We start from the raw sequence: 15,008 nt of genomic DNA on the forward strand, positions 1-15,008 counted from the left end.
ATACTTGAATTCATAAATCTTCATTCCTTACGTATAAAACTATCACAAATTCTCAGAGGGAATACACTTTAGACAGCAACTTTTGGAGAAATCATTATTTTGGCACTGAAATAAGATATTTAGTTCTTAAGGGCTGAATTCAGTAAAAACTTACTTCGTGGGGAAGTGTGATACGGGGAACGTCTCCCTGCCATAGGGTGACCAGATATTCCGTTTTTTTAGGGACAGTCTCGATTTTTGGCTCTTTTTCTTATATAGGGTCCTATTACCCCCCACCCCCTGTCCTGATTTTTCACACTTGCTGTCTGGTCACCCTACCCTGCCAGGACTGTACAGAGCATCCCTGTATCTATTGGGTTTCTGGGAAACGGGGCGGGCAAAGCCCGCCCCATGCTAACGGATCCCCCCACCCAGCCTAAGGGGAGGTTCCACAGGGCCTCAGATGGAGAAAGGTTACCATACTGCAAGATTTCAGTAACAAACCCTAAAACAGGATGTTGCAGTCCAGAAAGCCAATACACTTGCAATCACTCCTGACATCTTGTAATAGCTGCGCAAAAGGCCATTGACAATGTGCAGTTAGAATGCAGGGCTGGCCTTAGAGGTGAGTAGTCAGGGTAGTCATCAAATTGCTCAACTGTTTTTTGTTTGTGTTGTGTTTTTACTCAGCCACTCAGTGGGCACTAAAAACATTTTCCACTCTGAGGCCAAAACACAAAGGGCCAGTGTGAGGTCCCTGGAACAGATGTTTTAGAAATAGATCCAAATTGTGCATATTGAGTAATAATTTTGAACATTTATCTATTGTATATATTTTTGTTAGTGGTGATATAAAATATATACTAAGAGAAATGGGGGCTGCACTTTTAAGAACGGGATAGGGGAACACTGAGTGAGCTAATTCGGAGTAGAGTGTTCAGTGTATGTGTTGCTGCTGCAAGAGGAGGCTGGCCTGTGGCTGGGAACTGAGGAGGTCTCTGTCTGCAAGAAGGTCTTAGAGCAGACGGTTTGAGTTCCCCGAATAAACAGTGCTCTCTTTGAAAAGCAGAGCCTCGTGATGAAGAGTGCAACACCAGCTTTGGTGACACACCTCTCAAATGCCGGAGTAGCCTCAGACATACTACAGGTTGATCGGTCCATTGCTGATATATAGGGCTGTGTGGCGAAAGATCATTCGGTTTCCTGGAGGATTTCAATATGTTGAAATTTGTTTTTTAGTCCAGTTCAGAACAAAACCCCAAAATTTCATAATTCTCTGCAGAAGGGAAAGCCTGAGGGTCTCCAGATCAGAGACCATCTGCATGGATGGCTGCCTTGAAGCTACGGACTCTAAGATCCCTGGCGTTCTCAGGATAGTTCAGCTTGCTGGCTGACCCCAAGCTGTGAATCCTGTAAGCCCAGGCTCCTCAGCAGTGCAGCTGGAGAGCTGGCAGGAAAGAAGGCAGGTTTCCAAAGCTGTCTCATTTCCAGACAAATTTCACTGAAATTGAACCATCTCTGCAGATTGTTTTGATTTCGACAAATTGGCAAATTCCAAAGACAATCTGTTTTGTCAATTTTTTTTTCTGACCAGCACTACTGATATGCTCCCATGACTTTTCCCAGGGTAGTTTCCTCTTTGCGTCATCTGCCATTTCACCTGTCAGAAAAACAACCCAATAAACCCCATCCTTTATAGAGGCATGTCAATCTTCCTATTTGCAGAGCTGGTATTGGGATGGAGCTTGTAGCTGTGGTCCTCCTCTGAGGCCTCTAGGGTGACCAGATAGCAAGTGTGAAAAATCAGAGCAGAGAGTGGGAGGTAATAGGCACCTATGTAAGAAAAAGCCCCAAATATCTGGACTGTCCCTATACATTCAGTGCATCTGGTCACCCTAGAGGCCTCACACTGACCACCTGAGCCCATGCCCCTCACCCACTTCAGGTTTCCACTTGGTGATGTTGCCAGAAGTCAGGTTGCCTTTTTTCAAAAATCCAAGTAGGATTATTCCTCAACCAGCGTCCCAGTGCACCCACAGTTGGGAAATAGACGGTTTCACCTGTTGATGTGCTGGATTCTAGAGGAGCTCCTTGTTACATTTTTTAACAGCTCATTATTGATTTAGTGCTACTGAAGGAATCTAGAATCTGAATCTCTAGAGCAAATTAAGAGAGACCATTTTAGTGGAGGCCTGATTTATCTGGGCAGAAACAAATCTGTTTACATTGTGATGCCTACATATTGGCCACTGGAAGACATTCCCCCCTCCCCCTTTAAATGAAAGGTTGACATTTGCAGCATTTTGCATCATGTTAACACTACTTTGGAGAGACTAAAAAAAGCAAGAGCAACATTTTTTTTTTCTGAACCAGCATTTTCCCCCCAGTTTTCAATCTTAACTGTCAGTTTATATATCAACTCCTAAGTGCACATAGTATAACTCTCTTAAAATATAAGCAAAATGAAGTCTAATTTTCAAAATGAAGGCATTATTTTTATCTACTCCAGGTATTTAAAATATGACATATAATTGACAAGGCCCCAATTAAGCTATGTGCATAAGCATTTGACTAACTTCTACAGGACTGCTCATATGCTTAAGGTTAGCCATGTGCTTCCATACCTTGCTGAATCAGGGCCTAAGTGATGTAGTTACAACACAATACTTTGCAAAATTTAGATGGACTTTAGGTTGATATTGTCAGATCAATTCATTTCATGTGCTGTATAATTTATGTTTAAATGAGAGCTTATTTTTGCCATTATGCTTCAAAAATGTCTTTTAGGTAAATGTGGGGAAACAGAGTTAAATCACTTTGTTTTTCTTTTCTTATTTTTTTAATATAGAAGCTACTGTGTTGTGGTGTCAAAGCTTTTTGTTAATAGTCACCTTTCTTTCTCTGTTTCCTCAGCTTTCTCTGTTAGAAGAGGCGGGGTTTGGAGGCGTCCTTCTTTATGTTGATCCTTGCGATTTACCAAAGACTCAAAATCTTAGTGATAAAGCATTCATGGTTTCCCTAAACAGTGGAGGAGACCCATCGACACCTGGTTATCCCAGTATTGGTAAGTACTATTCTAGGTCTGTCCAGTTAAATGGCATTTTAAATGTGCTTGTAAATAATACATGAGCTGAAACAATAAGCCCAATCCTGATCTCAGGCACAAACCCTGAGTGAAAGGGCTTCGCACAGAGGAGCAACATGGTTGAAGGGATAGAATCCACTCTCATAACCTAGATGTAGCTATAGTGTTGTGTAAATGACATCCAAAGGCTACTGCAGACTCTTGGTAGGAGTAGATGGACTACACACCTCCTCATGCTGGCTTTTGTCAGTACATTCACACTCCACCTTTAATCCTTGTAGAGAGCCACTGTGCAGCAATTCCCTTCACAGCTCAAAAGTTTGTGTTGAATTGGGCTCTCCAGGATCTGGCCACCACTAATGAAGCAATTTCCATTACATACTGGGCTTTGTGCTGGCATGTTGTGGGTGTTGGGGGCATTTGGCTATTGATGTAAGTGCAGTGTAATCAGAAAAGGTTATAGCAATGATCTCTTGTACAATCTTTGCCAATAACACTTTCATATGATATATGTCCTACTTGCCTAGTTTCAATTCTACCTGAACAGAGCTGGTCATTTCAGCTAATGAACTTCTGCTTTGTTAAGTGATAGAAGGGCAAATGCATTTCTTGAAATATCTGAAATAAAAAAAAAAGATGTTAATTAAACATAAATGTTAGTGTGCCACAACAATGGTTTTGAAAATAATTTCTACCTGCAGCATATCAGACTATACGTTCTATCAGTTCAGTGAATATGTGTTCTGCCTGTCTGCTATCTTTTCTGCTTTACAACCTCCTTTAATATCTAGCTAGATGGAAAAAAGTATTAAGAATCATGCTATGAGTTTGTGACAAAGCTTCATCAAGAATATTTGGGTCCAGTTACTAACACAGACATCCTAAGGCTGACTCAAATTGGCACTACATCAACTGAGGCAATGCTGAGATGCTTCATGACTAGAATGGCAGAAAATAGAAATATTGGCCTAGTTGTCAGAGAAGGGTGTTAGCTATTCACATCATGAAATGCCTTGACAGCTCAATGGGAAAGGAATTGCACATTTTCTCAGTGTCTCACTATACCTGACCTAGAACTGCCGTGGGAACTACACAAGTAAATGTAGCACTCTTTGAGCTTTATTCTTAATCATTTCATGAAGCCCTGTGAAGAGTGGTCTGTTTATCAGTCTGGCTGACTGTGCATAACATTTCATTTACGCTACATGAAAAATAAAGTTAATTACAACTGATACGCTGATAGTAGGATGCCGGGTTATTGTCTAAACCTTGTTTGTTGTTTTGCTGACAGTTACACTAAATGCTCTTTTGGGTTGTGTAGATTCCAATCTCTAGTTTCGGGGGGAAATGCAAGAAAAAAAGCTGATAACCTTAACAGAGGAACAGAGAGAATTAAGTTCGTTGATGATTTGTGCTAGATCCTTAATGTATCTTGCACCTGTTTTTAAGTCTCTAAACAACATTCATCAGTATTTGTAAAAGCAGAGTCCTGTGGCACCTTATAGACTAACAGACGTATTGGAGCATGAGCTTTCGTGGTTGAATACCCACTTTGTCAGATGCATGTATTTGTGATAATCTGGATGCAATGATAAACTGAAGGGATTCTGAGGAGAACTCTTGGGATCCTCTTGTTAAAAGCTGTGTCACCAAGTGGTGGAGCAAGTTGGAATGGTTTCTCTGTCTCTGATGGTTTTCCTACTTCTCTGAAGGCCAATAAATCACCCTGGCCAGAATTAACTTGTGTCTGGGCTGTATACAAATAAGTCTGGAAAGCAAATGTTTTACCTTTGTAATATCACGTCAGGTATTTAAAAAAAATCTTGGGGACAAATACTCAGGGTTGTCCAGATGCTTATCCCTCTTCCCTGCAAGCACAGCACATACCCCCTGGTAAATTGAGTTTATCACAGACTACAGGTGGGGATTTTTGTGGCAGCACATCATTGTCTGGAGGATACCATCTGCACTTTATTCATTGCCAAGGGGAGAGTGTAAACTGTTACCATTACTGTCTTGGGATAAGTGTAACACACATGAGATAGAACAGAAAAGGAATGGTCTTTGGCGAAAACTTCAAAATCTGTAAAGGAAAAAGAGCATGGGGATTTTAATGTAATTTGTAACTGAAAACTGATTAATCTTGCAGCAGACTTTATCCCATTTTAGTAGGAAACCTGTAGACCTATGAGTGATCCAAAAGTAATCATTGATTAAGCAAATCTTTGCACGCTACTGCCGCCACTGTACTAAATGACATGGGTGCAAAGTTAATAAATGTCCTAATAAGACCTACATAATATGTACAGTGTGCTGATCAGCCTCTTTCTGTTTATAGTGAATCTTCTTACCCCCAAAATAAATTTCTCCCTGGCCTCAGAATTAGAGCTGAATGAATACTTGTTTTTTTTTTAAATTATTATTATTATTTAGAGGCTGAACTGGAAAAAATGGTGTGTTTTAAATTGAAACTGAATTTTCTTGGTTGTTTTTTTATTTATTTTTATTTTTGCCAAAAGGATCAAATGAAACATTCTGTTCAATCCAAAAAATCTTTTTTTTTCATTTCAGATCATTTTGGGGGGTTTCCTAATTCTCTCCCATTGTGTGTGTGTGTGTGTGGTTTTAAAAAATATTAGTTAAATTTCCAAATGAAATACTGTTTTGAAACAAAAATTTTGAAATATTTTGTTTTGAAATGGCTGAAAGTAATCCTTTTGACCTGTTTATAATCCAAAACTGCTCACCAAATTTGGACCGAATTTGTGAAAAGTTTCAGTGTTCCAAAAATACATTTTTGATGAGTTTACTATTTATGGGGAAGAAAGTTGTCCCAACTCTACCCAGAATATTATAGTGGTTACTTTTTCTTTAGAACAAAACTTTCAGGAAAGTTTTGACTTTCATAGGATCATTTTTTTGAGGTCAATCACCACTTTTAATAGGATTTATGTAATTGATTATTCTAGACTTCTGGGCTCTTTAAAAATTCCAGCTCAATCCTGCTCTTTTATGAAGACGGAGACAAAATGAAGAGCTTCAGTATGTGGATTAATTTAGGATGTATCAATCAGGGGCGGCTCTAGACATTTTGCCTCCCCAAGCAGGGTGGCATGCTGCAGGGGGTGCTCTGCCGGTCGCCGGGAGGGCGGCAGGCGGCTCCAGTGGACCTCCCGCAGACGTGCCTGCGGAGGGTCCGCTGGTCCCGCGGTCCACTGGTCCCGCGGCTTTGCTGGACCTCCCGCAGGCATGCCTGCGGGAGGTCCACCGGAGCTGCGGGACCAGCGGACCCTCCGCAGGCACACCTGCGGGAGGTCCACCGGAGCCGCCTGCCACCCTCTCGGCGACCGGCAGAGCGCCCCCCGCGGCATGCCGCCCAAAGCATGCGCTTGGCGTGCTGGGGCCTGGAGCCTCCCCTGGTACCAATAATGATATGCTGGGTGAGGGATGAATGTACCTCATACCTGTAAGTGGCACAATCCCTTTATCTGCCTGTAAAGGGCAACCAACATAGCTTGGCAAGGAGTCGTCCTGATGCTCCTCTATAAAGATAACTACTGCCTTGTTTGCATCTTTTGGGCCCTTTACGATGTCCTTGGCTTCTAATTTGACATTGTTAATCTTGGTTCTGCTGCTTCTCCACTATAACAGCCATTTGTCCTCTGGGCTTTTGTCAGCTTCTGTCCTCTTTGCCTGGTTTTGATTTTCAAGGACAGTCTATTTCTCAGGAATCTTTCTTCGAGTCTACATTGTGTCACTCTTGAATTTGAGGGGTTCAATGCTTGGGACTTGGATTTAGGAATTGGGGGCTAAGGAGCCCTGCAGTGGAAGAAACATGAGATCTAGGGAGTTGCGAGGGCTCTGGGGACATCAATAGGCAGGAGGGGGACCATAGGAAAGTGCATTACAGAGAAGCATGATGAGTTTGCCTTCTCATTTTTCGCATTTTCACTTTTTGAATGCTGTACTTTCTCTTGCCCAGCTTGCTATGCCAGAGATATGTTTGGTTTTGCTATTGCTGTACTTCAGAGTCATTTCAAACCAAATCTGCATTCAGACAGAAAAATGGCTCAGTAAACGAAGATACGGACAGAACCTATTTGTCAATCTTAGTATGTAAATAGTAAAGTGTCCATGCTATGAGCAGTAAGAACCCTGTGCCTAAGATAAGGCACTCAGTAATAGAATTCCTATCTATGCAGTGGGGGAATGGAAATTATATCATGAAGAATTCTTCAGAAAGCATGATAGAAACGGCTATCAGTTTTAAATGCTGAAATATAACAGCTCAATTTAATAAAATCCTACTATATTGAGAGGAGTATCAGTGTAATGTTCTTTTCAAGAATTTCACAGAGAAATTATAGCACTAAAGAAAAGAGATATAAGCTGTTCAGAAGTATTCTGTACTTCAGATCCCTGTACACAGCTAGTCACGTGAGCCATAAAACAGAGGTGTGATCGAAATCAGTTATAATAAAGCAAAAGGCGTGTGTGTGTGTGTGTGTGTGTGATGTGAACGACTCGTGTGCAGAGGTGTAAGGGGAATTAATACTCACCACCTCTTATACTCTGCATGGGCTACCTAGACCTTAGGTATGGGCACACAGGAGTAAGCAGATGGGAAAGGAGAGGGGAGGGAGGGTCTGTGACTGATGCATTGACTCAGTTTCCCCCCCACACCCAGTGAGCTGGTCAGTGCAGCTGAAATGGCACGGGGTGGTGGTGACATAATTTGCAGCTGGTATAGGGAAATGGCAAATAGCTCCCCCATGTGCCCACTCGCATAAGATCCCACTCTTCTCACATTAAATGAGATTGCATGCATAGTGATGTGTTACATAAAGTGATTAAGGGTGGTAGAATCAGTTCCATCATTCTCATGGAATATCCTGTCTGAGCATTAGAGTTACTGATATCTTCTATCCACATTACTGGAACAACATGGTTTTCTATTCACAGAATAGGTACAATAGTCACCTTTGTCGTTCTCTTTCCTCACCTTTCTCTGATAGAAGAGCAAGGTTTGGAGATGTTCTTCTTTATCCTTCCAGTGTACTTAAACTATGTCCAGGGACCCGTTTGGATTGAGAGACCAGTTTAATTTCCATGTCTATTCAGGCTTTGACCTCTCTGCTGAGATTATTAATGAACAGAGCTGGCCAGACACTCGAACTCCTGTTCCATGGGTAACACCAATTTTTAAAAAAATTGTCATTCCAAAATCAAATGAAACATGAAATTTTGAAATTCCCCAAGGAACAGAAATTCCAAAACTTCATTTAGAAAAAGTCAAAATGACATTTCATTTTGACCTTTTTCTAAATATTTTTGAGGCTTCTTCTGATCTGTCCAAGGCCTCGGCAACCTGCCATGTGGGAAACTGGGCAACACAGGGAACCTAGGAGCCAGGAATTCTGAGGAGCTGGGAGCTTTGGGATCGCTGGCTCTGGGATAATTTGCCCGGCAGGCTGCTGAGAAGCTAGGAACCGGGGCTTCCAGACTCTGGGCTTCTCATCAGCTCACCAGGAGGGCTGCTAAGGAGCCAGGTTGGTGAACTGACAGGATAATACCATGCATGGTTCCATCAGAAACTGCCTGGTTTCTGTCAGAATTTTGTAGAAATCAACACCTTCCTCAGAACGTTTCAGTTTTGACAAATGAGCATTTTCTGAAAGAGAAATGTTCTTCTGGAAAATTTCTGACCGGCTCTATTCAGAGAAGTGTCAGTGCTGATGGTGATGGTTTTCCTGTTGTTATTTTGTAAATGCTTTCTGGACGCTTATCATGTAGTAGGAATTGGGTAGTAGCAACCAAATCTTTGCGAATGGAGAACTGAACAGCATGGTTTACAGAGACATTTATTACTGCAATATAGCACAGTATATCTTCATTACTCACATTCTTTTAGTACCTCCTCTTTTACCATACAAGCAGCAAGGGAAAGTAACTAAATTTAACAGAGCGACATCTTCCAAATAAAGATATAAAGCAGGTGTTGTTTAAACATATGAGATCAAATCCCGTAGTCCTCGAACAGTACGTAGATAAAACTTTCACTGAATTCAAGGATTGCATCATCTGGATCCTGGAGAGAAAGGATAGTGTGAGCAGGTGACATCCACACCCTGCTCCAAACAGAGTTCACACAGCTTGTTGCCAGTCAAAACTGGCCCATTCAGAAAAGGAACTCAAAATAAAACAGTACAAAATCCAGCCCAAGGTTTATCCTCAATTTTGTATGCTTGCAGGCTTCCTCTTTGAGGATTATTCTGCCCGTAATTTAGGACTTATCGATACCCTCTTGTGCCCACCTCCCCGCTCTCCGCCTTACATGGAGAATTGGCAAAATCCATTAAATATAATCTGGCAGAATAACAGGGTTAGGTTTTCAGGCAGATACTGTCAGTCAAGTACAGATAGTGCTGTCACGTGAGCACAGGACTTGGAATCAGTGTTTCTGGATTTCACCTGGCATTGGCCACTGTCGGAAGACAGGACACTGGGTTGGAAGGACCATTATTCTGATCCAGTATGGCTATTCTTATGTTCTTAATTGTTTCTCTGCCCCTGCTTGTGTGACCTTAAGAAGACACTTCTTTTTCTCAATCTGTAAGAAGGGGAAAAAGTGAGTTATAACAGAATTGTCACGCATAAAAACTTGCCAGTTGTGTTTTAGATAGCTTCAACTGTGCTTGCAGTATTTTTAGAGAATGTTGCAAATACCAAGGTTAAGATACTTTAGGTATGTAAGGGGTATCTAATCTTTATATGGGTGCACAATTGGAGAGGAGGGAGTAAGGGGCCTCTATTCCTTATTGTCACCTACATAAATCAAGGACAGAATTCTGTCCTGAAGGCTTCTAAGAGATCCCCCTGAGATGATCCTTCCCTTTTTATGTGTTACATTTTATGCAATTTGCACAATCTAGCCCTCGGGTACATTTTTAAGCATTACTATTTATTTTACTACTTTGCCTCCCCGTGGTATTGCAAGACATTGTTCATTGATTTAAAAGCTCTTTGAAGATTGTCAGGTGCTATGTAAGTGATAAATATTATTCATTATTAATAATAAATCCACTCTGTATTTTCTCCTTACACAGCTCTTATGTCAAAATTTACTGAAAGCTGCCTTAACTTGCTTTTACCATTACAATAAAAAGCCATTTTCCCAGAAAATTCCTCCACTCCAGCCCATAAGGCATCTTGGTACTAGTCACAGGAGCCTCTTTCTCTAAAATACTGTATAAGAACATAAGACTGGTCATACTGGGTCAGACCAATGGTCCATATAGCCCAGTATCCTGTCTTCTGACAGTGGCCAGTGCCAGATGCTTCAGAGGGAATGAACAGTACAGGGCAAATCATCAAGTGAGCTATCCCCCGTCATCTGGTCCCAGCTTCAGGCAGTCAGAGGTTTAGTGACACCCAGAGCATAGGGTTGCATTCCTGACAGTCGCGGCTAATAGCCATTGATGGACATATCCTCCATGAATTTGTTCAATTCTTTTTTGAACTCAGTTATATTTTGGCCTTCACAAAAACATCCCCCGGCAACAAGTTCCACAGGTTGATTGTGCGTTGTATAAAGAAATATTTCCCTGTGTTTGTTTTCAACATGCTGCCTATTAATTTCATTAGCTGAAATGGTTCTTGTGTTATGTGAAGGGGTAAAAACACTTCCTTATTCAATTTCTCCACACCATTCATAAGTTTATGACTTCTATCATATCCCCTCTTAGTCCTCTCTTTTTTAAGATGAATGATCCCACTTTTTTTAATCTCTCCTCATATAGAAGGTGTTCCATACCCCTAATCATTTTCATTGACCTTCTGTGTACTTTTTCCAATTCTTATTTATCTTTTTTTGAGGCGGGGTGACCAGAACTACCTCCAGTATTCAAGGTGTGGGCACACCATGAATTTATATGGTGGCATTATGAAACTTTGTGTCTTATTATCTATCTCTTTTCTAATTAGGGAGAAAAATAGCAAGTGTGAAAAATCAGGACAGGGGGTGGGGGGTAATAGGTGCCTATATAAGAAAAAGCCCCAAATATAAGAACTGTCCCTATAAAATCAGGACATCTGGTCACCCTATTCCTAATGCTTCCTAGCATTCTGTTAGCTTTTTGACTGCTGCTGCACATTGAGGAGATGTTTTCAGAGAACTATCCATGATGACTCCAAGATCTTTCACATTTAGTGTCACTCCCCCCTCCCCCCAAGCGTGACCTACTCTGTCATTCTTATATATTTTGTACCTTGGTATTACCATCATTCCACCAAGTTTCTCTGATGCCTATTATATCAATATCCTCCTTTAATGCCAGCCATTCAGGTTCACCCATTTTAGTATTCAGGCTTTTAGCATTTGTATGCAAGCATTTATAAAATTTGTCAGTAATTAATTGTTTGCCTTAATCTTCTTCTCTTTAGTAGGATATAGAATTTCTCCTTTAATAAATCCTCCCCCAAGGGATGTCTCTGTCTGAACTGTGGGCTCCCGCACAACTGTTGGCTTTTCCCCAGCCCTGTTTAAAAACTCCTCTGACCTTTTATAGTCCACTGTACTTTAGAGACACTATTTAGCCCTAGTGTACTTTAGAGACTAGCAATATACCCCTCACAACATTTCAAATCTAAAAACCCCAGATGTTTCCCCCTTTTTAGTTGCTTTAAAAGTAAAAGTTGCCATTTGCTAGTGAGGAAGTTACTTTTTTTTCTTTTGTTTATTGTTTAAGTATTTTGTACCCCATTACTCCTAATGAGGTTGGAAACCTGAGGTCGCATTTGGGAAGGAAAAGTTCAGCTTTAATCGAATACTCACATTGCGTGCGAACAATTTGTATTCAAATAAGGCCTGATTCAACGCTCACTGAACACAATAGATAGATTCCCATTCATTTCCATGGCAGTTGGATACAGACCTATGGGGAGAAGAATAAAATTATTCATTATTTCAGGGCTCGGGACATTAGACTGATCTTCTCAGGTGCCTAGCACCCAGAGATTGAAGACAATCAGAGCTGGAGGTGCTCAGTACCTCTGAGTATCTGAGGCATTAATTTTACAATGTAGAAACAAAGAGAATTTTTATACATCTTGATGATTTTGAACTCCACAGATGGGGTAGCCAGAGAAAGGCAGTCATTATCTCAAAGAATGACTCAGCAGTTCTAAAAGGCTTAAATATGAGAAAACACGTAGATACTCTTGTCTCATCTCTCACAACATGCAGATACCATGAGGTCAGAGGGAGATTGCAAAAGGAACGAGCTCTAGATTTTAATAAGTAGACAGTATTTTTGCCTGTCATTTGTAAATGAATTTTCTTCCTCCATTACCAAAGCCTTTTAGTCAATTTTTGCAATGAATTTCCTGTCTTACATATTGATTTTTCATGTTCCCTCTGTTGTCTTCTGGTTTTATAAATAATGTGTTTTTTTTAAAAAAACTGTATAGTGCTCTTTGACTGCACTGCTTGAGACCGAAGGCATGTTAGTGCAGTGCATTTGCTATGGGCATATCTGTTAAACTTCAGTAGCCAAGACAGTATATTTAATTTGCAGCGCTGGTGTCTTTACCACTGTGCTATAAACTTGACGGTTTAGGATTGTGTCATAAGGGCAAGGCTAGAACTGATGTGGGACTTAGATGAGCTAAGCAGGTTAATTAGGAAAAAGGTATTCCAATGTATTTGCTTTCATTTTAAAAAGATGAACATTGCTTTAAAAAGGAGGAAAAATAAGCTGAACTTTACATTTAAAAGCCATAGAGAGTGGGCTGGGAAAGTGAATGCAAATGAACTTCACCTACAATAATTGTCTCCTGTGCCATCCTGTTTATTTATCGTGCAATAAAAGAAGCACAAAATAGATTGTGCTGATTTCTATCGAATAAAGCCACGTACTGTACATACTCCATCTGGAATGTTCATCTTTGTTTTCTTGTTCCTCTCCATCCTTGAAATTTTTTTTACCGCATGTTCACCTCATTGTGGAACTGTGGAACTATAGCAACAGTTATGGAACGCCCGGTGCACATCATAAAAACCCCTTGACATTTCAGCCTTAATAGGGTGGTATTGTTTAATTGAGCTCAGTCAATTATTCTGCAGTATTTACATAGGACCACTTGGAATGTGATGCAATTATATGCCTGCTTTATTTGTAGTGAATCTAATGATTCTGTAGGTTTAGAGACTTGCTGCTTTGTACCTAAGCTTGTCCTCACTGTCCTTTGCTTTGTGATATTTCACTTATTTGAAGCAGCAAGTTGAGCAGAAATTAACGAGAAAGCAGCATTGTCTAACAATGTCTATCATGCACACGCAAGATGATCTGTTCTAAGGTGTTTTCTTATAAGCCGTTCTGATTTGTACACGATCTGTATTGCTCTTACTTGTTTGTTCTTTCAAAGAAGTGTATTTCACAAACTCAGCTTTTAATATCAACATATTTTTTCTGTTGCATATTTACCTTTTCTGCTGTGTGAATAGTTTGAAGTATTTTATACAAAATCTGTGTTTACAAGTCTCCTAATGACATCAGAGGAATGACATGAGGAAAGCCTCAATGTAAAATTACATTTGAGAAGTAAATTTCAGAACAAAAGCTTATAATTGACAGAGTAAGTCTATTGATCTGAAAGTGCTATATATCATTTCCAACTAGTAAAGGCAAAGAAGGTATTTCCAAAGATTTTTTTTTCCTTTTTGGATAGTTATTAAAATGTAATTAAGAAATGTTTTATAACAGAGAATCATACATTTTTCAATATGAAAATGTAGATTCATATTTATTTTAAATGCTAGAAATAGATAAAGTGCTACATACCCACTTAGTTGTATGATTATGCGGTATTTGGGTCTGTTCTCCCGTAAATGCATGAAAATATTTATGAATGAATTTTAACTGCACATGGGTCCTGATCCAGCCCCATTGTGTTTACTGGAAAGACTTACTTAGACTTCAGTGGGTTTGGGATCGGGTCTATACTGTGGAAAGAATTATTAATTTTCCCTGTATGCATGCTCTGCATGCAATATAACAGAATATATTAACCTAATGATTCAGAGCAGTAAAAGCAAATGCATTTGAACTTATGTCATCCATAAATTGTATAAATCCAGTGTTTGCCACCAGCTGCCACACCATTGGATCTGATATACCACTACTATTTCCTGTTTATTTGAAGGTACTATGGTCTCTCATACAATGTGGTAAGTTTTAGGAAATATTGGCTTTTTAATAGTCATCACTGTAGGTAAGTGATTAATGGCCAATAGTTTTATATTAAATTATTGATCTGTAAAGCTAATACAGTCCCAAAGTGTATTAAGAACTATGGCCAGCATTTTCAAAGTTGGAGGCTTAAAATTGGGGATCTAAATCCACATTTCAGCTGCTAAATAAGTGGCCTGATTTTTTGTCTCTTGTTTTCAATGTGAGTTCAGAACATCTGAAAATCAGACAATTAATCAGTGTGCCTAATTTTAGGTCCCCAGCTTTGAAAATGTTTCCCCGCATATAGTATACAGATATTACTGCATCTATCATTGCATCTGCTCTAGTTCTGGACTGAAACATGACATCTACTGAGCAGCACATAGTAAAATTACGCTATAGTTCGGCAATAGTATTGTGCAGTTATATAGTATTTTTCGTCAGTAGAGGGAGGGATGTTACAGTGGTGGGTAAGCATTATTATCCCCCTTTTACAAATGACATAAGGTGAGAAAAGTTAAGTGACTTGTCAAAGGTCATGCAATAGCTCATTGACAAAATAAAGAAAAGCAGCTAGATCCCATGCTCAGCCACTAGATGACAACTTACCTCAGTTTAGAACAGAAAGTGAAGAAAAATGTTTCCTTATGAAGCTGCACCAGAACTTTAGATAGACTCCCAAGAATGTTTCTACCTTCAACAGCACAAGGCCT

The 15,008-nt window shown here is 40.0% G+C and overlaps 1 protein-coding gene across 3 annotated transcripts in view; it reads left to right on the plus strand.

Moving 5' to 3' along the window:
* NAALADL2 (N-acetylated alpha-linked acidic dipeptidase like 2) overlaps positions 1-15,008 on the plus strand; it is a 907,975-nt gene that overhangs the window by 571,161 nt on the left and 321,806 nt on the right. For all 3 annotated transcript variants that reach the window (XM_045031272.1, XM_045031273.1, XM_045031270.1), the window contains one exon: positions 2,893-3,043. In XM_045031272.1, the coding sequence (XP_044887207.1) occupies positions 2,893-3,043 (151 nt within the window). The remainder of the gene's footprint in view (positions 1-2,892; positions 3,044-15,008) is intronic.

This window comes from Mauremys mutica, chromosome 9 (assembly GCF_020497125.1).
Source record: "Mauremys mutica isolate MM-2020 ecotype Southern chromosome 9, ASM2049712v1, whole genome shotgun sequence".
Lineage (NCBI taxonomy): Eukaryota > Metazoa > Chordata > Testudines > Geoemydidae > Mauremys > Mauremys mutica.